Source organism: Neopelma chrysocephalum, unplaced genomic scaffold (genome assembly GCF_003984885.1).
Source record: "Neopelma chrysocephalum unplaced genomic scaffold, ASM398488v2 Primary Assembly neopelma1_67, whole genome shotgun sequence".
In the NCBI taxonomy this organism is placed as follows: domain Eukaryota; kingdom Metazoa; phylum Chordata; class Aves; order Passeriformes; family Pipridae; genus Neopelma; species Neopelma chrysocephalum.
In genome coordinates, this window is record NW_020897726.1 from 6,237,573 (window position 1) to 6,265,107 (window position 27,535).

The 27,535-nt window shown below is 39.5% G+C and overlaps 1 protein-coding gene across 1 annotated transcript; it reads left to right on the plus strand.

The window, feature by feature from the left end:
* Window positions 1-3,967: 3,967 nt before the first annotated feature.
* TMEM106B (transmembrane protein 106B) lies at window positions 3,968-22,399 on the plus strand. Its single transcript, XM_027684657.1, has 8 exons — window positions 3,968-4,053; window positions 7,264-7,485; window positions 9,929-9,992; window positions 11,314-11,473; window positions 12,297-12,437; window positions 12,526-12,575; window positions 15,866-15,919; window positions 16,609-22,399. Exons 2-8 carry the CDS (start codon window positions 7,266-7,268, stop codon window positions 16,745-16,747), a joined length of 828 nt encoding a protein of 275 aa, XP_027540458.1. The 5' UTR covers window positions 3,968-4,053; window positions 7,264-7,265; the 3' UTR covers window positions 16,748-22,399.
* Window positions 22,400-27,535: the final 5,136 nt, after the last annotated feature.

A 27,535-nucleotide genomic window follows, 5' to 3' on the forward strand; every position in this document is an offset into this window, starting at 1 on the left:
CTTATATATAAAAACCCCAGTGTAGTAATGATGAACCTAAAGTAACTAGAGGAATTTTAAAGTGTCTTCTCTACCACCAGCAACAGGTATATGGACACAATCCCCCATACTGCTACTTTATACTCTAGATTAGATGGGGATTATAGTTTTCACATTCTTTTTGTTTGGTTTTGTTGGGGGTTTTTTTGGTTGGTTCAGATAGCATGCCATCCAATTTTAGCCAAGTAGGCTATATAAAAACAAGGTTTATGCAATCTCTCTTCCTCTGTCTGTACAAAGTTCCAATAACCTTGAGGGCATTATCCAGCTTCAGTGGAGTTTGAGAGATAATAGCGTTTACACAAATTTCATAAAAACAGATAACCAGGAAGGAGACAGAAGGAACTGAACATTTAGGAGTCGAAACATAATAACTTCCTATCCAGTCAGCAAATATCTACAAATTTCCCCGTCCGAACATGGCAGCCTTCATGTTGCTGTCAAAATGCTCTGCAGGAGAAGATGCTAGGTATATGTAGTCATAATAGAAAATGTTATAATTTGGGTAAATAATACCCAACCAAGAGGAAAATCCATAGAAAACCAGGCTTCATTACCTTCAATATTCACAGAATTAGTAGCTTATATTTCTAAAGGATGAAATAAATGTGAGCAGTCTGAAGTTTCTTTAGATAACCAACGCTAGTAGATTGTAATTCATCTCGGGGAAAAATTAGAAGTAAATGTAATTCTTCACTAGTACTTCTAGGATCTATGTCTCTTGCAGATGCTCACAGGATCTTGGAGGCTGCACACTGGCACAATCCGCTGCTACAATTACCAGCTCCAGCCCTTTCAAGGCCCTGATTCCCTTATCATCCCTCAGCCACAAAACTCAACTTGAAAGCAGGTTCATCACTTGGATTTCTTTACTGATGTACTATCGGAAGTACAAACTGCACCTGTTAAGTGATCTATGAGAACTAAGAGCTCGTATTACTTGCAGCTGTCCCATAACTCCATCCAAAGGTGATGATTTCATCTTCTCTCCTTATGCCATCTGAGTGTTTCTGTTTACTAGTATTATATACCACCCCTCTACCATGTATTTCTGAACTGATTAATTTCTGTGTCTCTGTTTAAACATGCAATCCTCATTAGACATAACCAGGAATATTGGATATCGTACATTCTGTACCTCCTTACTGCAAAATATCCTTTCATAATCACAGGAACCCTGTCTTGATTATCCCAACCTCAGTGGCTCATTTCAGTAACACTTTTAAGCACCTCATCGCATATTTAAGCACTTCTAATGTGCTTCTAATTTGTACCTCGTGTTACCACATATTTTTCTTTTTTTCAAGACTGCACAGTTGGTGTGACACTTTATCCTTATATTATTTTCTGTTCTCAGTTTCCATTGAATTATTTTAGCCTATACCAAATAAATTATATTTAAGATGACCTTGAGGATTTGTGGATGAGCTTGAGGGTGAGACAGATCCTTCCAACATTTTGATTTCTATTTCTACAATGCTATCTTTAACCTGTACTTTCAAAGTGAAAATAACACAAAGCAAACAGATAGCTAGAGATATGCTCCCTTTCATCATGACAGCTATAAAGAGATAAAGACCACAAACCATACTGTTTGTGTCAAAGCTACAGAAAGGCTATGGCAAGTAGTGAGAAGTCTTTAATAGAAAACATCTCTATTGATTACAGTAACAGAGAACTGTCTCTAAAGCCCTCGCTGATTTCAACTGTTGTTTCTATCATGGGCAAGGGAAACACTGTCTCAGGTAACCTTGTAATATTCTTACCTGAATGATGCCTTACCTAGTTCGAGGGTTGGAAGTATTAGATAAAAACTGCTGCAGTTTAAGATACAAAATCCTGATTTGATAAAAATCTCCCTGCGAATTACAATTTACTAGTAATATTTCTCTTGAATAAATTTGTATTGACAGAATTTAATTGCCAGAACTCAGTGTGACCTCCCAAAGCTGTTCCAAAAACCTTTTTCTTTGACCTTTTTTGGCACATCCCCCGTTGTGTGATGATTCAGGTCAATCTGACTGGCTGCCATTATTTAAAACAACGTAAAAGGCAAAGACAGCATTACTTTCTGTTCGGACAGCCAAAAACTATGACTATTTTTTACATTTTGCTTTGTGCTTCCTGGATCAATACAAAGTTGAGCCAGACCCAAAAGTAAATAGCCAGTGAAACTAAGCCAGGCCTGAGCCTACCAAATTTGGGACTTGCTGATACTTTAAGGCAAGATATAAACTCTACATAGGTGCTAAGCATGCCAGGCATCTGTTCAAGGTATCTTGCACATACCATTTTGCAGTTAAGGACTCACAAAATACCACAGTATTTTTGATCTTGCTGTACAGAGAGCTTTATATGGGCACCTCAGGAACCTTGAGCAATGATAGTTCACAGACTCAGGTGAAAGTCTACCAGAGGGATGTAGGACTTGTCAGCTTTTTCCAGTAACAGAGGGAAACAATGAGCTGGCATTGGCCTAGATAAAGATACCTGCAGATTTCTTTTCTCTAAGCACATTTTTGGATGGGAGAAAGTTATTTTCTGTACCGATCATATCCTGGTCCCACAGCCAGGTGCTGGGCACACTGCTGGCAGGGCTGTACTGTGGGTGGTGTCACAGCTGCACCTGCTCTGCATGGCTGCTGGAGGCAGCCTGTCTCCTCCCAGCCTCTGGAGCAGCCTGGCACCCTGCCCCAGCCTCGTGATCACTCCAAGTTGTCTTAGGAAACTCTCTTCCTCATTCTCTCCCTCGAACCCTGTCCCTACCCTTGCCCTTGCAGTTTAATACGTGGTGTGAATCACAGGATTACCCCCAGTCTGATTCATTCCTGCAGCTGGGTTGAGGTTCCCAAACCAGGCAGAGCTCCTTCCTTGTCCCCCTCCTGAGCTGTGTCCCCTCTGGACAGCTCCCTTTGGTGCCCCTGCATCCCCGCAGAGGAGCCATCTCCCATGTTGCCATAGAGAGTGGGCAGAGGTTTTCATGGACCAGAGGCAGGAGCATGAAGACTAACCATCACAAGTTATTCACTTCCAACGTACTTAATTTTGCTCTGGCAAATCGTTTGGATAACATTTCGTGCCCTGGATAACTATCTGCTGTACAAGCAACCTTGTATAATATGATGCAAGTTATAAAACCAAACTGCAGAGGTTTCTGACACCTTTTTTTTTTCTGACCTGACATCGATTTTCCTCCCTCGAGCATCTCCCTTGTCCCGGAGCACAGCGGGACGAGATACTTCCACCAGAGCTACCAAACGGGGCACAGCAAATTGCGATGGTGCCTCACAAAGTACCAAGAAGTTTCAGAGAGAAGGAGGGGGCGCACACAGCTGCGGGCAGCGCAGCGAACGAGCAAGAGGAGAGGACATAGCCCTAAGATGCACCAGAGGAGGTTTAGCTTGCACATGAGCAAGAATTTCTTCACAGAAAGGGTGATTAGACACTGGCATGGGCTGCCCAGGAAGGTGTCACTGGACATGAGTGCCCCGAGTGCCATGGTCCAGTTGACATAGTGGTGTTTGGTCATGGGTTGGACCCAATGATCTCCAGAGGTCTTTTCCAAGTTAACTGATTCTGATTCTGAACCACAGATGACATGGAAACCCCGGGAGAAATCCCGCTCCATCCGCCGCGGAGCAGGGCTGCCCCATTCGCCCATTCCCCTTTCCCTTGATTCCATGCCCGCGCGCGGAATTACCCACCCCCACCTCCCGGCCAGTGACCGTAGTTTATGTGCCATTCCCGAGCCTCCCGCCGGCTGGAGGCCTGGCACGGCCCGGCCTGCCAGGAGAACAGCGGTGACCCCCATTACTCCGACCCCTGCGGGAGCCGGCCGCGACTCCACCCGCAGCCAGGCGGGACAGACTGGGCGGGATGTGCCGGGCCCGGCACCGCCCCCGCCGCCCCGCGGCTGCGCACACGCCCGATCCGGGGCTCAGCGCCGGCTGCAGCGTCGCAACGGGAGCCTCCGGTCCTGCCGTGCCCGGCCCGGCAGCGGAGCCCGCGCCGCAGGTGGGGAGGGACGGGGCCGGAAGGGAAGGGAAGGGCGCTCTCGGCGCTGGAACGGGGCTGCGGGACGCTGGCGGAGCTGCGCCGGGCGGGGGTCGCCGCGGCCTCCCGTGGGCCTCGGCGGGGCCTGGGCAGGCCCGGGGCGGGGCGGGGGGTGCCTGGCCCGGCCTGGCCTGACCTGGCCCTGCCCCGGAGCGGCTCCCGCACCGAGATCCCCCGGGAGGGCGGGCGCCGGGGGCAGCCCGGCAGCGACCGAGCTCGGCGGGCCCTGTCCGAGCCTGCCGGCCGTAAACTTCGCCATGTTTGCGAGAGCAGCTGGCGGTGGCGGGCGAGAAAACCCCGAAATCCCGGGATTCTTGACTCCCGTGTTTTTGGCAGCGCCAGCCTTAACTGGGCAGGCAGCGCTCGAGAGGTGGAGTTGTCAAGCTGGTCGTGCCCACCTGTGCTGGGCGGGTCTGTGGCTGCCAAGTCATTGCCTTACCCTGCTGCGTGCTCTGCTCTGGAGGAGCTTGTGATGTTCATGATTAAAGCACAGCTGATGGGGCAAGAGATGGTCGCGATTCGAAATCTTTTGATGTATTGAAAAAGAAGTAGGTCTGTAAACTCATGTTTATGTATTTGCATATAAAGGGTAAGAACGCCACCCTAACCTGCTGGAGAAGTATAACAATTCAGTTTGATTGTATAACGTTTCACTGAGTTTATAAGCAAAAAGTGTCCTTCTCCCCACCTCCCAGAGTCTTGCATGTAGCACAGGATGTGGTGGTTCTATGTATCTGCGACACTGTTTGGGGTTTGTCTACATACTATGTAGTAGTATGCTACAGTGCTGTAGCAATCTGAAGGGTGCAGTCTTAAACAAAGCCGCTTATCAAAACATTTTTAATTTACCAAACTGTTTTTAACAGACTGTGAATTTAAGGAAACTCCAGATAAGTCCAAGCAGACTGAAGTGTAACATCAGTTACAAGGGAGAGACTGGATCAAAGCAAAGCTGTTAAGGAAGTTGGGTTTCTGGCTTTGGTGACAGTGTAGAGGCTGTCACATACGAAGATGTTATATTCTCATAGTTACTACTCTTCAGCATATAAATGCTGGATAAAAAAACAACATGTTCTTGATTATTAGTAAGCTGTAATATGATTTAGGCTTGGTTGGGGGAGAGAGGATGCTGGAGGATCAAATTTTGTTTGAAAATGGTTCTCTCTTTTCTTATTTGTGAACCGAGACATTTCCCAAGTCTCTGGCACCAGTAAATTCTAACTATTGAAGCTCAGGTAGAGTTGGCATTGAAGGATGCATCTGCATCAGTATTTTAATTCAAGTAAAGGGTGTGCTCTTGAAAGGAATTCCTAGTTACCCTTGCCTGCTGCGCTTTGGTTAATGTCACAGTGTGATCAGGGAGTGCATGAACTCTTCCTTTTGGAAGAAGCTAAAACTAGAAGATGAAGTCCAGTTACCAGTGGGTGTTGTCAGTCTAGACAATGGAATGAACACACAAAAACAGATGCAGTGTGGATTTTGGATGCTCAGTGACTGTTTCTTTTTAAGAGTTGCTACTTGGTCTGTGTTAAGTTGTTAATGTAGACGTAGCCTGGACCTAGTGACAGTAGAGCATCAAAGTTGAGTGTAGTTGTAGCACCACAGCACCAGGGATTGATCCGTAAGCTTTCAGGCCTGTAGCTGTGGCAGCTATTGCCTAAGCTGCAAGACTCAAGTTTCGTAGCATAAAGGCTGTAGGTCAGCTGCAAGGAGAACAGTAAACAAAAACCCCTTGTGGAATAATTGTCAGCAGCCTTTTCAGGATTTTTTTCCAATAGCCTGGTAGTTTTAATTTTCAGTTCAACAATTTGTATTATTGAATGGCTCTCAAACTTAGAATGTTTTAAAAAGTAGCAGCACAAGGGTTAGTACTTTTCCTTCTTGTGAGGGTTTAATGACCTTGATGGAAAAAAAATCCTGCATATTTGCTGGAGCAGTAACTGGGACTTGTTGGCATTTGTTGACTTACTTTCCAACTCCCACGTTCACCTATCCTTTGTGGCAATATAATGAATTAATGTTGTGTTTGTGTTACCATCACTATATTTGAGATTTGTTCTGTCTTGAGTGGTTGGTTTAAAATATTCTGACTTGTTTTGCTCTCTTAATCTTCCTCTTAGGGCTTCCTTTCAGTGAACCAGCATGATAATTGCTAGATGCTGCTTTAAAAATGCCACTTAGTGGGAAAAAAAATGGAGTTTTGCATGTTCTCCTTAAATCATGCTGTTCCCCAAGACACTGATGAATTGAGTGACTGGTGTACCTATGTGTTAAGTAATTAAAATGGCTTATGGGGATAAGCCGATTGCCACTGCTGTACAGATTTATTTTTGTTTAACTTTGAGTTTGCTTTCCACCTGTTGCAAATTGGGAAGGTTTCTGTTTGCCTCAGTTTATTACAGACTTTAGATCCAACCGTTCTGTGTTTCAAAGTGTTTCAGCGTTATGGCTGAAAAGCTACAGTAATGAGAAAAAAGTTAAAATTTGTGTAAGTAACAAAAATGCTTTTGTGAGTAATGCTTTTTTTTTTTTTAATAAGTCTTTATAAATGCTACTTGGCAGCAACTATGTTAAACTCACTCCTATTTTTAACTTGACTTTCTTGTGAATTAGTCCTCTTTTGAGTTAAAAGGACTCATCAATTTAAACACCTAGATATCTATATTTCTAGCTTGGAAACTGGTAGCTGATTCCATGTTATCAAAACAAGTCCAACCTAAAAAACTTGTTAGAATTGGGTCTGTAGCGTGTGTAGAATTAACTAAAAATTACAAACTTGCTTTCTAGAGCCCAATCTTGATTTTATTTTTTCTTTTATACAAACGTGGATGTGTTGTGTTAAACTCTGTACAGTAACAATCCTTTGAAAAGCCCTGCTAGACTGTTGCAACTTTTGCCAGCGATTGTACCCTTCGAACTTTAAAGCCTCTCATAGATCCCCTTTCAACCTGTGCATATTAGAGGATCTGAACAAAGCTCCCAGTTAGTTCAGTTTCTTTACAGCTTGACAGGGCCGTGGTGCTTTGCAGGTCTTAAGGGATCTGAACAAAGGAGACCTGGAGTCTTGTCAGACTGTGACCATAGACTAACTGTTACACGGTGCAGGGGAATTAAATACAAGCCATGTTTGAATCATTGTCCCTGAAAACTTTCTTCTGACTTTTATTTTAGACATGGGAAAATCACTTTCTCACCTGCCTATGCATACATGCAAGGAAGATGGCTATGATGGAAGCTCAGTGTCTGATAACGTGAGGAATGGTTTAGTTCACTCAGAAGTGCACAATGAGGACAGCAGATGTGGAGATGTGTCGCAGTTTCCCTATGTGGAATTTACAGGAAGAGACAGTGTCACCTGCCCAACTTGCCAAGGAACAGGAAGAATTCCACGAGGTAAGTTTTCTTTTTTATTCTTTTAATTTCTTTTTTAACTTATAAGTTTGCTTCATAACCAGGTGCAGTTATAAGTGTAATAATTTGTAACGAATAGCCCTTCTACTCAAGTTTTTTCATCTTTTTTGGCTTTTTAGCACTAAGTATTTTGTTACAATTACACTACGTAAATGGAAAAAATTGGGTCAGTTTTGGCTGTTCAGTGTTGAGTTTTCACTTGTCTGTACAATGCTACTGTTTCTTTCTTCTCAGCTTTAGAGTTGAAAATATATAGGATCTTTGGCTGCCAAGGGAAAGAATAGGCTGCCCAGTGTTAGTCTTCGTACCTAACTGGGGTTTTTTTCACTTTGCCCTCATATTTTGTTTTTCCTTTGATATGAAGCTGTTTTGTTGCATTTCTCTCCTGTATAATAAGCCACCTAAATAGCTATTTAGGAAGAGATCTGTGAAAGGAGAATGCAGGATATCTGAAAGTGGACAGAAGGAGAGAGTGACAAACACAGCAGGCCAAGGGATGGTCTTCTGCTTCAGATGTAAGATCTTCCTTTTGATGGGGGGGGGAGAACTGATGAACTGATTTCATGTTTGGGTCTGCTTTTGCCAGACCTCTTATCCAAAACAGATTATTGTGTGTAAAAGCTTTTGACCAACATCTCAGGAAAACTGATGTCTGTGCTGTGTCCTCCCACATGTGCCTCAGTGAGATTAGGTTATGATATAGTTCAAAAATACTTGTGTCTCACATATGTTTAAGTGGCAGGGGGCACAGGATATTTAAACAGTTGTAAATATAAGAGATTTGTGTTTTAGCTGTTAAACTTCATACTATGATTGGAGTGAATTCAGCAAATTTGAAGTGTGGAAAAGCTACAAAACTAAAAATTATCTTAACCAAAAGACTATAGAGAAGGAAGTTTGTTCTGTTAGCTTGCTAACTTGAAATACTTGATAATTTCAATAGCAAGTTTTACTCAAAACCATGCTAGCTAAAATGTAGAAGTAACAGGATTCCTCTGTTCCAAAGTTTATTTCTTTGACTGTGGGATCTTTAGATGTAATATTTAAATGCGAGTTAATTATTTTTGAACATTTTGCAGTAACTATTAAAACATGCATGTTGTCCATACATTCTAATGAAATAATGTGGTTAAAGCTAGAACTTTAAATGAGTTATTAGAACTAAGGGTTGTCTTTTTAATTTCTCCTTAGTACTTTAGAGAAGAAGAAAATAATGTATGGAGGTTTTTTGAGGGGAGAGGGGATAAATTAAGTGTTCACAGAATGACTACATGACTAGTAAGTCTATAATACACGATATTACGACTAAACTATAATAAATACATGAAATTATGCTTTGTAACTTGGAAAGTTTTAGCTTTTCCAGTATGATATAGTATAAAAGCAGGACTATGCTGTTGTGTTCAAAGGTTGAAGATGCTTAATTGAAGCAGAGATGAAAATTTGTTTTCAGCTGGTAGAGGTTCTTTAGAAGGTTGATGTTTTACATGTTAGTACCTGCTTGGTTATCATGCTTTGCCTAGCTTAGTGATTCAGCATGAAATTACTTCCAAGTGCTTAATTAGCTAAGTGATGATTTGGTCAAATTCTGCATTTGGCTTAAAAAGTGCAAATCTGACTTGGCCTTGAGGCCTCTGTTCTCGTACAGACAAATCTCAGTTCCACAGCAAAGAGCAAAAGCTATATAGGCAGGTGTGGTCCATGTATTTTCAACAACTCATCTGTGCCTGCGTTCTTTATTTCTACTGTTAAGATATTCCCCTTTTAAACAAGCTGTCTAGTGACATAACTTGTTGTTTGGAGAAATTCCAGTAGATACTTACTTTTACTTACAGGGTGCTGCAGCCCAGCAGCACCATGATAAATGGTTTTATATACCAGTGATTTCCAGAATGCAGTGTGGATGTAACTTGTGTTGCCAAGGCCATCCATGTTGTTACTTGGTAGTTTCAGTTTGGGTTTGTTGTTTGTTGGTTTTTTTTTTTTAACCAAACCTGACTTCTGCTTTTCAGAAGAGTACATGAAGAATGCCTTCTGTATCAGTTGTTACTGCCCAAGCTTCTGAATGTTTTGTCCTATGACTTTACATGGTCTGGCACAGAGCTGTTCTATCTCTGTTTTCCTCCAGGAAGTGGTGCCAGAGGCAAGCTGCCTCTGGTGCATGCGTGCAGCACAGAGGTGGAATTTATTGGTGTTTTGGTCTTTGCGGACTTGGTGTTTTTTCCTCTCAATGTTGTGTAATCCCTGCTCTATTTTAGAAAATTACAGAAGCTGCAGTAATATTTGACTTGGTTATCTGGAATTTAAATGTTTATCATTAGTGTTTATTCTTTGGTGCCATTAAGTCATAATGGGCACTCGGGTAAAATAACTGCAACAATACTTATTCTTTGCTTAAATTCTTAAAGGGTGTTTTTGTTTTCAGGGCAGGAAAATCAGCTGGTAGCATTAATTCCATACAGTGATCAGAGACTGAGGCCAAGAAGAACGTAAGTTAATGGTTACTTGTCATACATGGATCTACAGTTAATTATTCTCTTCTAGTTAGAATTCAAGAATTTAAAGGAGATAGTGATAAGAAGAATCAAGCTGAGATCACTGGAATGTTCTCTTGTATTCTGTACTGAAAGAACCCTTATTGTGAGTTATGTCAGTTTTAACCTCTAACTTCAGAGGAGTTACTTATTAACAGGTGTGCATACTTCCATCACAGTATGTCTTAGCTAAGTACAAAGCTAAGTAACACTGTATGACCTATTCATGTAGATATTTATCTGTGTGTTTACAGTAATGATGAAAGTATTTATCAATCTCTGTGGTATATTAATTGACCTGAGCAGATACATCTTCACTGTTAAAGTCTGGGTTAAGTGGTAGCTTCCTTGAGCCACTACTACTAAATAAGTCACCTAAAATTAATTTGTAAAGTTCTGATTTTTTGCAAGTAGCAAAGTCAACAAATTCATCATTCTGATACAGTATATTTATTTTTTTTCTTAGGATCTACTTAAAGGTTTGGTTACAATGCTCAGGGCTTCTTGCTCTGACACATTTTGGTTTTTGTTTTTTTTAGTTTTGTTTTTGTTTGTTTGTTTTGTTTTCTCTAATGTTTGGTTAATGTTTGATGTTTCTGAGTAAACAGAAATGATTGCCAGGAAAAAAAAATACAGTAACTTCACATAATATATTCTGATCATACACCTGATGTAACATTAGTACAAGTTTGAAATATATCACTGTAGTGTTCTAATTTTGACAAAATTGGAGCTACAGTAGAGTCTTATATTTGAGGGTGGGTTTTTTTATTATCTCACACAGACACACACACCCCCACCCACCCACACAATTACGTTAATTGTGAATTTCCTGCTCCTTATTTGGATTCTAACACTTTCCCTGAAAGTTGGGATTCTCTGTCATAAGAGCTTTATTTTGCTTTCTGAGTGTGTTGTGCAAGAGTCCTGCAGAATGACAGAAGTTGTGCTATAAATGAATGTTAAGAGGAAGTGCTTTTGTTTCAAACCACAAAAATATTTACCTCTTCTAGTTTCCTCTATAAGTTACAAATGTTGGAATAACTGTGTGATTTGAAATGTGACTTCTGATGTATAAACAAGAGTAACAGCTGTTTTGATACATAGATGTGAAGTGCAGCATAGCTATTTTTTTCCCTTTTAGAAGCTAATGGAAGCTAGACATAGACTGAATTACTTGTATTGACTAGACCTGCTACTTATCACTTACAGAAAGTAGCATGCCACTGTTGTTTAACGTGCTTTTGACTCTGAAATGTGCTCTTTTTTTCTCCAGAAAGCTCTACGTGACTGCTTCTGTAACTGTATGTTTACTGCTTTCTGGGTTGGCTGTATTTTTCTTGTTTCCTCGCTCAATTGACGTTCAATACGTCGGTGTGAAGTCAGTGTATGTCACTTACGAACAGGGTAGACGTATAATATATCTAAATATTACGGTAAGTCTGACTGTCTCTTTGGGTATTTTTACTGAATAATGCATCAAGAGATAGTACTGTGATAGTTTAATATACATAGAAGTTCTGGTCTAGCTGACAAGTTTAGTCAGTGCCTTAAGAAATAGAAGCAGCTAAAATGAGCAGTTGGAAAAGTGTAACTGTATCTGCTGTGGCTCATTCCTGTATCTACAGCTAATAGAACTGGAATTACAGGCTAACACTGGGACTTCTTTTTTTCATGGGAACAGTGATTTTGGAGTTTCCTGCATTATTTTTGGAATATAAGTGAAAGGTAATGTGTCTATGTAGGAATGCTATTTGATACTACCCTTGTATTATGCATCTGTCAAAATTAGGGCTGAGGAAAAATGATTTCTTATCCATCTTATAACTTAAAGGAGTTCTTTCCATATGGTTCTTGACTTCTTGGTAATGCACTCAATACAGGGTTGCCTAAAGACTTTTGGTAGAGTTCTTCATTTTAAATAAAGCAAAGCTGCCTTGGGAGAAGAGGGTCCTCTGATAGCTAGATTTCCTGGAAGGAATAATTGAGGATAGGAAGAAATTCAGTATCTGCAGTGGAGGGTTGTCACTAGGGAAGTTGTGAAGAAGTTTGTGCCACTCAGTATATTCACTGAACAAATCCTGAGAAAGAAGTTAAGTGATGGTCCATTACATCACTCCTCCCCGCAATCCTAGCAAGCGAGAAAATTTACTTGCATAATTTCAGGTGTTACTGTCTCATGCACAAGTTTTAAAATGCTTTCTCATGAAGATACACAGAATGGATTAGCTGTTAATGTTTTGTGTTTGTTTTTTTCAGAACACACTAAATATAACGAATAACAACTATTACTCTGTTGAAGTGGCAAATATCACAGCCCAAGTTCAGTTTTCAAAAACAGTTATTGGCAAAGCGCGTTTAAACAACATCACCAACATTGGTCCTCTGGATATGAAACAGGTAAGTAGTATAGGCTTTTAAAGTTGAATACATGTTAATCTTCATATATAGATCTACTCATTTGTGTTTTCATTACTTTCTTTTTTAGATTGATTATATGGTGCCCACGGTCATACAAGATGAAATGAGCTACATGTTGTAAGTGTATTCACCTCTAAATATCACATGGGTCTTATTAAAAATTGCAATGGTGTTAAAAGCAACTTTTTCCAAAGTTAGCGTAAATCTGCTTGCAGAGATGTTGTTGCATTTTCTTAAAGTTTAATAGTACTGAAGAATAGTTCAACCACAGTTGTTTCAATAATTTCATATACTGGCTTTCCTGTACCTGGCACTTAGCCCTTTAAATTGTTTCTCTCCAAATGATTTAGGCCTTGGCAATAGCTGCTTTGGAGGGTGAAGGTGCAAGTTCTCTAGTAACCTTCCTACAACTTTCTCTGCAGTAGAAGAAAATTTGTATTTAATACTATACAAATTAGAGACTAATTTGTATTTCTTTTCTTCAGACCATGTGTATACAATAGTAAGCAGTTTTTACAGCCTGCCCTTTGTGTGGTTTTATTCATAGCTTCTGAAAGTTCATTTGTCCAACAGACCGTTAGCTCATTATGTCTTGGTAAAAAAGCTAAATGTTAGTTCTCTTACACGGAAATGCAGACTGAAAAGAAAGAGTTAACTATTGAGACTTCAGGTCCCTGTGCAGCTTCAATGGATGACAGCCCCTTTGGAGTGGGGGAGAACCTTCTAGTTTTGCAGTGTTGGAATAAATGGAAATAGGTATGAAATAGCAAGAGGGGCACAAATTCTAAATAAATGGAAAGTCACCTTTTAAAAGCATGTAAGGTAGCTTAATGTAAACACTGAATCCTGTGAATCTGCTCACTCTTTGGATGTATGAGGAATAAATAAACTTCATAGCCTTCATAGAACTCATCCTAATACCTACCTAGTTGTGCTTTTGGTGCAATAATACATTAAAACTTTCATAGTCAGTACTGTGGCCTTAACTTCAGCAATGCTGTTGAGAGTCTGTTCCCAACATTAGCTGCAACTTTTCCCTGCAAGCTGATGCCTAGCCTTAGAAAAACCTGCATGGCTTTGGATGTGTAAAAGGATATGGACAGGCAGAAACTGTCTGTGGCCTGAACTGACTGACTTTTAGGCTCTTCTGCCTGACATTTGGAGCCTTGGCAACAGTAGTGTGGAACAGTGATGCACTCACTGGTCCAGCTTGGAGGTACGTTGTGCGGTAGAAACGGTGAAGCTGTAATGCGTCAGTGCCAGCAGGCTGTAAGGTGAACTTGCCCTTCTTCAGGACTGTTTTTGAATGTTGCTAGAAGAGCAGACTAATAGGTCATTTGTACGTGTGAGAATATTTGTTGCTTCAACACAGTGACACTAAGCATGGACTATGCTTAGTGAAGAGACCCATGACTCTGGAAGTTTGTGTCAGTTAAGTTCTTGTACAGGCTGTTAGAGCAAGGTCCTAGTGAGTAGCACTCACTAACTTTGCTGTCATGTGTTTGAAATGTACTAAAAAGAACATGAGCTACATACAAAATTATAGCTGTTCATTTTCTCCATATTTTCTGTATGTTACACAGTTGTTATTAGTTGACCACCCTGAGCTGTTGACAGTTATTGGTGATGGGTTTCTGCTCCTTCACTGTATTGTGAGTCTGGAAACTTGAGTTTGCTGTATGGAGCAACCCTGGAGACAGCAAGTGAGCTTCCTTTGTTTGAATACCTAGCCAAGATAGCTTCAGCTTGTCTTATTGGGGATTTGTATTTGTTTCTGTGTTTGGGTTTTTTCTCCACACAAAAATATGAAGGCCCTGGGCTTATCTTTCTAATACAGATAGTGTTGTGGGTTATAGCATTGGGGGATTGTACAGTGGATCACATTTCAGTGTTTCCCCAGCTAGTTAATTTAGGTCTTGCTTTAGTCAGAGCTCCCAGGTTTGGATCCCAGAGAGTGTATGTCCTGTGAAGTCAACTTAGTTTGAATACCAGAGACTCTCAGTGACCTGAAGTGTCTGCATATGAAATCAACATCATACAGGGCATTTCCACGTTTATTTTAGAGAGCTGGCTCAATGTGGAGTTCACCTTCAATGTAGCTTCCTAGCTACAGTTTTGTGCTGTGTAATGTTTGTTGGTATTTTTTTTATTTGGTTGGTTTGTGGTTTGTTTTTTAAAGCAGATTAATTTTCATCTAATCTTGACTTAAAAAAAATACCAGCATGTTGGTGTTGCCCCTCTCTGCTTGTCAGCAGTATGTACTGCTGTATATGAGCTGGCTTTATATTGTGTTACAGGTTGTCTATATTTTGGATTAGAAAAGTACATTAACTGAGAATATCTGGCATTACGGTCTAACTAAATTCTGATTTAAACCTAGCATGGAAAACAAAATCAAAATGTTTGATATTGGTACAGATATAGAACAGCTTTTAATACCAAACTGTTTGATTTGTATTTTCTTACAATTCGGATCACCTTTGTTCATCCACTGTTTAATACTATATTGTATGTTTGTTGGTGCAAGGGGAAAGAATGACCACGGCATTGACCATCCAAATATTGTGGGTGGCTGCCATGCAATCTTACTGCACTGATCACATGGTTTTCATTCTAGAGCTGATAAATTTGTGCCCAAGAGCAAATGATTTAAGAAGTGGGAGTTAAAAATATGCACTTACATGGTGCTTTGTATAACTGGTATGTAGGTGCGTGTCAGAAAACATCACTCCGAAAAGGTTTTCTTGCAAGAGAACAATGACCTTGACTTCAGAATCTCTGTGTATTGGTTAAAGGTTACTTTGCATAATGTAGAGGTGGATGAGTGCAAAAAATAAAAGGGACTTTCCTAAGTTGTTGGTATGTGTTGAGCAAGAATAGCAGTGCCTTCAGGATGTTTGAGGGGGTTTTTTAATAGGAGCTGCTGACTTTACATGAAAAAATGCTAAAGTTGGCATAACATTGATCTTTTCTTGTAAAGTTTCTATATATAGATTCCACATGAAGTGGAGTTGCAGCAAATTATTTCTGTATCCCTTCATACTGAAAGTCTTTGTCAGTGGCAAAGTAATATCAACAGGCTTTAATGTAGTGGTTCAGGTTAACTTTTTTAGCTTCTGAAAGATGGAGTGAACAGTTTCTTAGGACAGTTCTGTTGACAGGTATTATGTGTAAGCAAACACGCGTTTAGATTGTTCCTGTGAAAGCAAGACTGTGTATATAAAATAGATCTAGGTGACCATACAGTAACTGCTGGTGACTTAAAGTCACCAAGTGATTTTATTGCCATTGCTACCAACTCTGTAGTCTCTATCAGAATTTCCAGTTGAAGCCACAAGTCTTGCTTTTTAGATAATTACCTGGAAAGGTTTGATGCAAATCTAATAATTGTTTTTCTTTTTTTGCAGTGACTTCTGTACTTTACCATCTATCAAAGTACATAACATAGTAGTGATGATGCAGTAAGTATGGCAAACTTCCTATTTGTTGGAAAAAATTTTAGAAGCTGTGTAATTGTTATCAAAATATTACTCAGAAATATTTAATCCTTGAGTCTTTGCATCATAGATAAAATGAAATCAACGTGCTTTCTAGTTCTTGAAACTGAACTAGGCCTTTTGACAGGTTCTGGTGGTGTAAAGACACTCAAATAAACAGAACTGTTGTTACTGTATCTGCTCTGCAGTTGGGCTGTACCTGTGGAGCTACTAATGTCTCAAAGACTTTAAAATGACTTTGTGTATCAGCCACTGTTCAGAACTTGCTAAGAACTTTGTGATCTTGAAGGAGTTACAGGCTTTAGTACTCTATCAGAGACTGCTTTTTTGACATTACATAAATTTCAGCATGGTGGGGTGTAGGGGTCTTTGTTTAGGCTAGACATACGATGACTTGTCTAATCATTTGATTTCTAACCACTAAAAAATATATTATGAGCAAACCTCAGCTTTAGCATCTTCAGGAAAAAAAGTGTGTACTCAGGGAACCAGATGTCTTGTATGGAGAAAATCTATAGTGGTAACTTACTAATGTTTTTAAATTTATTTATAACATGTTTTGTTCCAAAACTTTCTCCTTAAAAACCCTAGTAGTATAACAGCACATTTTTAGAATAGGAAACTCAAAATCTCTTCTGTTTTGTCTTTTTAAGAGTGACAGTGACAACCTCGTACTTTGGCCACTCTGAGCAAACATCCCAGGAGAGATACCAGTATGTGGACTGTGGAGGAAACACGACCTATCAGCTGGGCCAGTCAGAATATTTAAATGTACTTCAACCTCCACAGTAAAAGCACCTGCTGGTTGATCTGGAATGACTGCTGTTGGTGCTTGCAGAGATCCTTTGGATAGGACTGGTACTACATGAAGGGGAGAGTACGTGCAATGTACAGCATAGCAGACATGGTGACCTGTTCACTTTAGATACAAGGAAGGAAGAGGTGCAAAATGTATATAGGTGCACTTGTTAAGTGTTGTGTTTTTCCCTTCTGTTTGCTTTGTGTTACTCTAAGCACCTCTGTCAAGTTGTGTGGTGGGAGGGAGAGGGGGAATATTGGATTCTTGAACAGAACTGGGACCTTTCCTTACAGTGTGGTACATCATCTTAGAGTAACTGTGTGTATGTCTGTGTTTAGGTGAAATGTGTCACTAATGAGCATTTTTAAAAAAATTATAAATTTTAAGATTATACTTCAGTTCTTGATATTTGACTATTGAAAAAGGCAGTATTACTACTTAAATAACAAGATTACTTTAAAGTATCTGGGTGTGAAACTTCTATTAGTAACCCAGTGACAATAGTTCTTTATTTTGGGATTCTATGTTTTTGTTTGCTATACATGATTAGAGGTGACATGCAGTCTGTGAAAGCCAGGAAAGCTCTCTTGGATGACACTACACTTGAATGTGCAACTTCTAGAATCATTCTTATTCCCTCCTGCTACCTCTGAGACGTTATAAGGGGAATGTACATTGTTAAATTTGAAGTTGGGTTTAAAACTAAACAAAAAACAACCCCCCGAACAATTACTGACAAAGGAAAAATTCAAGACTGTAGAAAATTAATAAGTAGAGGCTTTGCCAGTGTGTTTTATAGTAAACTTTTGAGAATAGCTATGAAAATCAATATTGTGCAGTTGGAACTAGATGGGAAACTTTAAGCACAGGTTTGGAGAGCTTCATGTAAATTTTCATGATTTTTATTGTTTTAATATACTATGTATTTAAGCTACTTCTAAGTGTTAAAGTGTTTGGTTGTGCTTATTTCTTGCACAGGCTCAGTAAGCAAATGCAGTAGTTACTGTATCTCCAGAGCACTCACAGTTCACATCAAAGTTAAGTAAGGAAAAACGCAGCAATCCTTTCTGTAAGGGTAAATGCTGATGTAATTGCAAGACTGACTCACAGCAGTAAATAGTTTCTGTAGCATAGTTTGCACGGTGAGAATTTCCAGGGTTCTTATCAATTATGGTGTTTATAAATTTTGGGTCCAAAGTTGCTTGACTCCTTAGGGCTGACTGTTCTAAGGGTTGGGTGCAAAATGTTTTAATTAACTAGATCAGGATTGGTTTATTTCTGAATTAGATAAGATGCAGCTATAAGAAGGTACTGTTGAGACTGTTGGATTTTAGTGAATGATTTTTTTTTTTAAATAGATGTTGTGGTTTTTGTCTTGCCCATCTGCTGGAAATAAGTTACACAAAATGGATTAGCAATAAACACTGTGGAAAAAGGCTGCTGGGTAACTTCTTGCCCCTAACAATCTCTGATGCTCCAGTACTTCAGTCAAGATAAATGTCTGCATTACTCTTTTCTTTACTGGCCTCTCTTAGATGGACCTAAGGGAGTGGATGGGGAAAAGAATATCAATGATGTTAGACTTACTTAGGAGGCATTACTTAACCATACAAAAAAACCCCAACACAAAACCAAAAAAACCCTTCTTTGTTTGAAATGCTATGAGCACTTACTCTGACAGTCTCTGAAAACTATTGGAACCTGAACTGTCAGTTTCATATAGTTTTTGATAAGATGATGATGTCAGGTTTTGGCTTTAGAGAATTTCTGGAATTGGAGTAGTCAATTTGGATGACTTCCTGTAGTTATATTCTGAAAATTATTCTTGAATTTTGGCCCTTGAAAGTAAACATTCTTTATTACAGCTTGCAATCATGAGGGAAACTAGTTCACAATTGACTAGTCTTTCTAGAGTATAGATGAGGTTCAGTCCTGTGGCTGCTAAAACACCTGGATAAGCTTGTCTGAAAGGTGATAACTAAGGATAGTGGGAAGCTGGCTAAAAGCAGAGGGGTTAACTTTTTGATGTTACCTGTTGTAGGAAGATTTGCTTATGTTGGAGAGCAGGCAGAGAATTCTGATTTAAATCATGTCAGATCTGAAGTCAGCCAGCAAGTGACACAGGCGTTTTCTTCTAGGCCTAAGTATTTACACCTAGAGCGTTGGTTTTGTTTGTTTGGGGGTTGTTATTTGTTTGTGTTTTTTGAAAGAGAAAAGAAGAAAGCAGCTCTAGGCAGATACTTACATTGATTTAAAATATTTTTTTTCTTCCAAGGGTGAAAGGTAGTCTAAAATAACTGGAATGGTACAATGACAAAATTATTTGGTGACAGTAGTGAACACTGCTTTTGAACAAGCATGGCAAGAGGAGGTTACACTTTATGCAGCACTGAGACTCAAACTGACTTTTGAAATTTTGGCAGACATGCTGAGCAAAATACATACTTAAATCTGTAGATCTTAACCTTGCATGTAGTGCTTAGTATTGGTTAATTCAAATTAAAGAATTGAGTGGAGTTATTCTTTCCGTGTATGTGTCAGAAGGGGAAAGGTACAACTCAATTTTTGTCCTCTAGGATATCTAATGGATATAAACTTTAACACCATCAGTTCATGGTAGACTTACTGAATGATGAAGAGTTCTCACCTTAAAAAATAAAGTGTGGGTTAAAGGTCCTGGTGAATTCTCAAATTCTCAAATTAAGTCAGTATGAGAGAAGTAATAGTAACAGTAACAGGCTTAAGGTTCTGCAGGTGTTAGTATCTCCTTGCATAACTGTCAGCATATTACTAACCAAACAAGGCAAGTATTCTAATTTATCTACTAATTTTAATATAACATCTCATCAGATAAGCAGGTAAACATCTGTGTGAATACTTAACTTAGACTAGATTTATGTGGCTGACCTTGGAAACATGCTAAGAGAACAAGGGAGCTCTATTAACTTGTATAACTTTTTAAACAAGGTATCAGAATAGATCCAAGTGACAGACCTGTCATTTTTCACATTTATTTTATCTTGATTTTAAAATAAAAAAAGGCAAGCCTTTCAGTTCACTATAAATAAGTACAAATTCTCTCCAGAAAGTGAGCTTGAAGAACTGTATTTTTTCCTGACTTGTCTTCATGTGTGTAAGATAGATAGTTTCTGAAGGATTTCTTCTGAAGTGATTCATATTTCGCTTGTAATTTCCCCATAACCTTCTAATACTATAAAATACCATTATACTGGCATCATAGTATGTTTATTTCTAGTAGAGTTGTTTTCACTTGAATTCTTTGTAGCAATTCCTGTACCAAAACCTGTTGCACTTTAAAATGGAAGCTCTGTTAGTTACACCTTATAACAGTGGTCCAGATGTTGCACTGTAATGGCACTATTGAAAATCAGCTTAATGTATTCTGTATAGAATAATTGTAAAATTTCAAAATCATAACTTAAGTATGGAACACCTAAATGCATAAAAATGTTGGGTATTTGGCATTGGAGAGCAAAATTATTGTACATTTTAAATATGTTGCTTTAAAAATAAATAAATGAATTGATGAAGCTACCAAACCGTCAAAGATCCAACAATCAAATATCTTTTTGGAGAGATTTAAAGAGAAGTGCTCTTACTAAAAGATGTAGTACCTGACACTCACTCTTGAATTCCTGGTGTGGGGAAAGGCCTGTAGACGCTCATTCATCATTTCTTTGATCATCTTGATATTTAGGGGATAGTTGCTTAGTTCTTAATCTTTCATGAAGACAAGCATAAGTATCTTTTTCCTGTGTTGTATAGCTTTGAAATTCTTAATGCACTTCTGATGTGTGCATGACCTTGATTTTAACATTGTAGTGTTTATATTTTGCAGTCTGATGTTGGCAGACTTAAGTACATGCCTTAGTTGACTTTGCTTCAAATTGTCCTTGAAGTTCTGCAAGTGAATATATTTTTCATTGTATTACATTGCAGACATGCCTGGGCTTTTTAGTGTGTGGTGTATAAAGGGAACCATTTAAGCACCAAATCTCTTAAATGCCTGGATTGAACCATTAGGGTCTTTAACCTTCTGACTGAAGTGTTGTGCCCTCATGAAGGAAAGCATGGTACTTGGAGTAGTATGAGAGAAGCTTCTAGATTCAGAAAAAGTTAAAAAAGAAGTAGTGTTATTTCTTATTCAGCACTTAAGGCTTCCTTGTTTTTTGTGGGAGTGGTAGTTGTAGTTTTGTTTTTCTTCCCATCCCCCCCACCTCCAAATTTGTAGCAGAACATCTGTATGTTCCTAGATGGCACCTTCTGAAAAGGGTGACCTGTTTCAGAGTCGGGCAGCAGCATGAAGTGGAATGTCAGTTGAACTGGACTTTAAGTGTTAAGAGATTATTAAGACTAATGGTGGTACCTCTAAGAACTATTTTTTACTTGTCTGTCTAACAAAAAGCCACAACCCTAGCAATGCTTCCTGGCTTACTATTACTTCTGAAAGGGAGGGATAAATAATGCCAGTGCAACCAACATACTTCAGTAATGGACTACTTGCAACCAGCAAAATATTTGTTTGTGATGGCCCTGATCATGCAAAACAGTCTAGATTTTTTTATTTTGGCCTTGGGAGGGAGGAATAAAACCTAACCAAAACATGTTGGAAACAATAATTTGGCTATGGGAAACACCCAGTGTTTGTTCCACTTGAGAAGTCACCTTCCTATTTTATCTTTAGCTGGGGAGTTCTGGTCATTACCAGAGGGCTAGTTTGGGGTAGTTCTGCTGCCCTACAGCTTTTGCCATGTAAGCCTGACTCTCCACCGGTTTGGGAGACTTGTTGTCCAGGAATCTGCATGGAATCTGAATGCTTGGCAGTGTAGTGAGAGACTGTCCTGATCCTCAGACTGTCCTCTTCCACCAACCATCACAAGGGTCCTACAGCGTGGATGTGTATGTCTCCTGGGAACTGAAACTGCTTTTGCTTTGCATGGGCAGGGTTGTTTAGTACCAGACATGTGAGTGTATTATGGTGCCTGAATATTTTGGATCTGTCAGTGATTTAGTTCTTCTGTTTTGTTTAAGGAAGCAAATTTAACTACTGTTAACATCCACTGTACAGAGTGTGCATATAATAGCTTAAGATATGTATAGAAATACTAATGAGTGATAACTATTTTTGTAACTTAAGATGTTCTTGTAACTGTGTAGCAAACAATCTATCCACTTAAGCATGATAAACACTCTAGAAGTAAAAGGGTATTTTGGAATGACTTGTAGGACACAAACTGTCTTAATGTAAGTTAACTGGGACAAGGAATCTTGTTATTTAGAGGTTCACATTCTGGAGTTAACTTCATTATGAATATATGTTTCTAGATGGGATTGTTTGACTCGAAGAATGATATTAAATTTTCTATTTAAAAAGCTTGGATCATGTATCTCTCCTTTTTCTTTTTTTAACTGACAATATTTTTTTCTCCTCCTCCCTGTCTCCCACAAGTTTCCCCCCCATCTGACCATATTTTCTCACTAGTTTTCATGTATTTTCAATGGTATGACTTCAATTTTTGTAACTATTGGCATTCCATGATGTGAAAACTTTGCAATCTACTTTTTTTTGATACTATGTTTTATTGTGTTAAGTCTGTAATAAACTGAAGTATCTGAAAGCTGAACACCATATGTGAATGAATTAGTGTTGTCTGACTGAGCTACTGAAGTGGCTGAGTTCAAACCTGGGCTGCTGTGATGGGTTGACCCCTGCCAGCTGGTGAGCCCCCACCCCACTGCTCATACACTCTTCCCCCCAGTGGTGGAGAGAAATAGGACAAAAGCAAGAAAACTCTTGGGTCAGGATAAAGACAGTTTAATACGAGAAGCAAAGCTATGTGCACAGGCAAAGCAAAAAAAAAAAGGAATTTATTTCCTACCACCAGGCAGGTATTTACACCATAACTCTGAATGGCCTCTCTTTCTCTTTACCCTGAGCTTTTATGGCTGAGGATGATGCCATGTGGAATAGCCCGTTGGTCAGTTAGAGGCATCTGTCCTGGCTGTGTTCCCTCTCAGCTTTTGACCATGTCCAGCCTAGTCCCTGAAGGTTTGGGCAGAGTGAAGGGTGGGGAGGAAGAGGAGGCAATGAAAAATTAAACCTCTGTGCTATATGAGTGCCATTCAGCATTAGCCAGAACACTGGTGTGTTATCAGCTCTGTTTTAGCCACAAACCCGAAGCACAGAGCTGGCGGGGGGGGGGGGCGTTGTGAAGAAAATTAACTCCATCCCAGCCAGACCCAGCTACAGCTATTTGCAAAGTTATTTTAGACATCGATTATCACCTAAAAGCTTTAATCTTTAAAAACTGGGTAACAAAGAACATGGCTTTGGAACATTCATAATATTCAAATGTTACAAGTATTCTTACACAGACATTTTGGAACACCTTAGGGGTTATTTTTAAGATTTCTCCTGGAGAAACCTGTTGTATTTTCATGACTGCTACATCAGATTTCTGGTCTGGATAACTAATGAGGGTCTTAGTATGTAGAGAGATTTTTGTGTTTTGTTTCAACTAGTGGATCTCTTTACAAAGACTAATTTTTTAAAAACTAAGTTTATATGGGAAAATAATTTCAGTCATGCTTGCTATTTTCTTTTTCATATGGTCCTTTTTCCTTCCCAGAGTTGTCATAATCATTGTTATGACTGTCCAAGCCCTGTATTGAACATTATAAAATTGGAGAACAGTAACTTCTAAGCAATACTTTGCTATGTGTAGATAAATGCTTGAAGAGATGTGAAGAACTGTTTCTGTCTTGTTCTACCTACCTGGAGATGGGTAGACAGAATTATATCTTTACCAATGAACAGTTTTATTTGATCCAAATACTTCAGACTACGTGATTTGGATTCCTCTCATTTTTTGGGTTTTTTTCCCCTTTCAGAGTGGGTAGGGAGTACAAAAGTGAAATCCTACCTGACAAATTTCAAACACTGCCTTGTCTATCTGGAGAGTATAAGGAGCGTTAAAAGGGAAAAATACACTGGCAAATGAGAATAGATAAACAAATGTGAATTTGGACAAATATAAAGACCCAGAAATTGTTATTCTAAAACACCCAATGTAGATGATTTGGAGATCTAACTACTGAAAGATCTGACATCTTAAAATAGACTAGTTTCAGAGACCTGACTGACAGAAACTTCTGAAAGATTTCAAAGTTCCCCTGGCTGGCTGTACATTGCTTTCCTTCTACTTCTCAAGATTTCATACAGATTTCAATATAACTATGTAACTGAGTGCATACTTGGGTTGTGTGTGTTTTTGTGCTAATGCCTTCACCTGACTAGGTGCCATTCACCTAATGATGAATGACACCAATTGCCTTCCAGTATGAAGATGATGTCTATCTGGCAACTTGAGGAATACTAAATCACGCATTTACTTTTGCTGGAAATCTCTTGGTGTCATGAGGTAAAGATCCTGCTACATTTTTGTTGTGATTTTTTTTGTCCTTTTCTTCTCCAGAAATCGTTGCTTCTTAAGCCTGAGCTGAGATGCCTCACTCATGTTTCCTGTGTGTGGGTAGCAGGTGCCACACAGTTTAATAAGCTGTCATGGGCACTATGGAACTGACCTTACTCTGTAATGGAGCTGCTTTTTCATGAACCGGTGAATCACCTAATGCAGGGAAACTAGAACTTGATTAAGGAGCTTCAGCATCACTGTAACATAGCATTTCACTGACTGCAGCTATAGATACCTGAAAGGTAATGATGTATGTCATACTTGAGAGGTTTTTAGGAAGTAATGCTTCTAACAGCCCTAGCAATATAGTTGAGGTTGAGAAATGAATGTAGTTTGGCTCTAACTGACTTTCCTTATGACAATGGTACCACAAGACTGTTGTTCTAGTACTAGTCAGAGCAGTGATATAAGGGTTACCTCAGTACATGGTAATATCTAGAAAAACAACAGGTAAAGACCTACTATGTTTTTCAAGACTTTTGGAGGCTTATATATTATTTCTTAAATGTGAAGTCTATCTTAATTTAGGTTTGTGGAGTGTTAGCAGCTGTCTGCATTGAGATCCATTCCCACCATAAACTTAAGACCAAACTTTACATTCAGTGTGTTTAAACATATTGACATAATCAAGAGGATCAAAGTAACTGTTTCACTTTTCATGCTGAAACTAAATTTGTCAATTTTTCATCAAATATGCAAAAAAGTGTTAAAATAATCCTTAAAAGCCCAAAATATGGCTGCAGAATATAGATTCTAAAACTCATACTGTCTACAACCCCTTTTGCTTGCTGCCAATCCAGAGATGGGGCAGAATTGCTATTTCCACTCTTGCCCCTTTTAACGTACCATATGACCTGACGTGACTGACTGCCCTCTGAACAGTTTATGATCATGAGAGGATCCTGGCTTCTTCAACATCTTTAACATCCTGTGTGGCGTGGCAGGATCCAGCTCTCCAGTATTGGTAAATATTTTCAGGGGTCAGGACTGAAGTGTTGTTGCCTTGTAGACTTTCAGAGGGTCAGCAGTGTTCATGGAGGGACCCAACAGATTAAAATCACTCTTAAATTTCTGAAAGCAAACTAAGCTGTTGTGTAAATACACCCAGTGTCTTGCTCCTGCAGATGGCTACCAAGGTTGCCTTTGGTTTACTCTCACTAAAAATGCAAAATAGTATGACAGAAGGAAGCTGAGACTTAGAAAAAAATAAAATGTGCTAATCTTATGTTGCATGCTGTCAACTACGCTCTTTGATATGCTAATACTTGAAAAATCCTATTTAAACCGAAAGCTGGGTTTCTCAAACATGGGAGGGATTCAATTTCCTTCTCAAAAGAGCAGTAGAAATGCTGAATACAACTCAAGGTTACTTAGTAACCTTGGTGAAACCAGCTAAACCCAGGGGAAAGTGTATGCAGGGCCCTTTATTTAGAAAACAAAGCAGCTCCCTGGCCCCTAAGACACCTCCTAAAAAAAAAAAACAACCAAGCAAAAAAAAATCACCCCACCACTATTATTGACAATTTATTTGTAGATAGAATTGATCATTACTTACAGTGCAGTCTGAGGCAACCTAGTTTTTATTCTGGTGCTATTTAATCTTTTCTTGTATATGAAAAACTAATGTGCAGAGGTAGGCAAGTGCTGCTGCCTTTCCTCCATCAGTGATACCAGGAGCCTTTGGCATGTGCCAGGGGCAGCAGCCTCCTTAGTGAGATGGATGTAGTTCAGGTGACGCTTGAGGAGCTGGAGAATGCTCCCTGAGGAAGGGAATGGGGTTAAAAGTTTCTGCTCCCCAGCCCTTCACTGCCCACCCCACCCCAGTCCTTAAGAACAATAAAAAGCAAAAACACCCTTCCAGAAAAGAACAGGGCTATCCCAGTTGAACTGTTCAGATGAAATGGAGTTTCAATCTAATAAATCCAGTATGACTTTCATTCTGAATGTATGAAATATTCCCATTCAGAGAGGTCTATTTTTGAATTTAAAATGTAAGAGTCCTGAGTATTTATTAACTGAGTAGCAGTGAGAATACGGTTGATGCCAAGACATTTAATTTAGTGAAAGACCTTGAGCAACTGCTGTTTCTGTCTGTGTAGCTGGATCTCCGCAGTCTTTGAAAGATGACAGAGAGTGGCCTTGCAATGGCATCAGGTGCTTCTCCCAGTACCCCTTGATGCAGTGTGCTGGTTTAAAAGTAAACCGGTGGGAGAAATGAACCCAACTTGAGAGATTACAAATCAGACTTACAATTTACTAAAAAGATTACAAAATACAATGATACAGAGAAAACTGGTTTTAACCCCCAAAACAGGTGTATAACGCAGCACCCTGGGACAAGAACAGAACAGTGTTTGTAGGCCCTTGTGCTGAGCACCACAAGGTTCCCCTGTGGGCAAAGTAAAAAGGAAAGGAAAACCTGTTGGTCCAGATGATGGTGGCAGTTCTGTTGAAGTAATGGTCACAGTCCTGTCGAGAGTGGCAGTGGCAGTTCTGTTGGAGTTCTGGTCCTCCTCTGGATCCGACGAGTGGTACCGTTAAGTCCCAAAACACCAAGATTATATATGCTCAGGTTCAGGGGGGAATGCCCAGTACGTCCCCCCGGGGCATCATCACAATGGATGATTTAACTCTGTGAGTCATGGGATATTTTTAGAATCTTTGATGGTCTAGATCCTTGCAGCTGCCTATTATGCCAGTCCAGTATGGCCCATTAGCAGAGATGACCTCTCAGGCTGGGTGTGAAGGTGTTAATACCTTTCTGGAGGGGAGTTATCGCAGTTGAGTCATTGGTGTGAAGACAAAGGAACACTCTCCTGCCTCATAGGGTTTTTTAACACCCATGTTGTAGCCTGAGGTGTCAGGTGTGCCCTGGGCAGCTGCTGCAAATGATCCATTTATTAACAGTCCATCAGAAATGACGTAGAGGGTGTAGAATACTCAGTTTTGGTTATACCCATATAGTGATAAACTGGTCCTGGCCCCTGTAACTAGGACATGCAGAATTGCAGAGGGTGAATCCATACCTCTGGAAGTGCTGAGGGGCTGAGCATGCACAGAATCAAATGGTGGGTTAAAGGCCCCAAGCAGAAAAATGTTTGAATTACATAATTATGAATTTCAGAATTACTCTAGAAGAGACCAATGTAATATTTTAGTTCCCTGTAAGTCAACATTACTTTATATCCTGCTGAAACCATGATCCTTGGCTGCCTCTGAATTCAGTGAGTTTGAGTTGTTTCTAAATCTAGACCTGTGCAAGGTCATTATAAATCTGTGGGAGGG

What these genes read in the sequence shown, in the direction of transcription:
- TMEM106B (XM_027684657.1), top strand. Translation starts at nt 7,266, where the DNA reads ATGGGAAAATCACTTTCTCACCTGCCTATGCATACATGCAAGGAAGAT. An exon ending in GATGAAATGAGCTACATGTT is followed by an intron (nt 12,576 to 15,865) that starts GTAAGTGTATTC and finishes CTTTTTTTGCAG; the next exon opens with TGACTTCTGTACTTTACCAT. An exon ending in AACATAGTAGTGATGATGCA is followed by an intron (nt 15,920 to 16,608) that starts GTAAGTATGGCA and finishes TGTCTTTTTAAG; the next exon opens with AGTGACAGTGACAACCTCGT.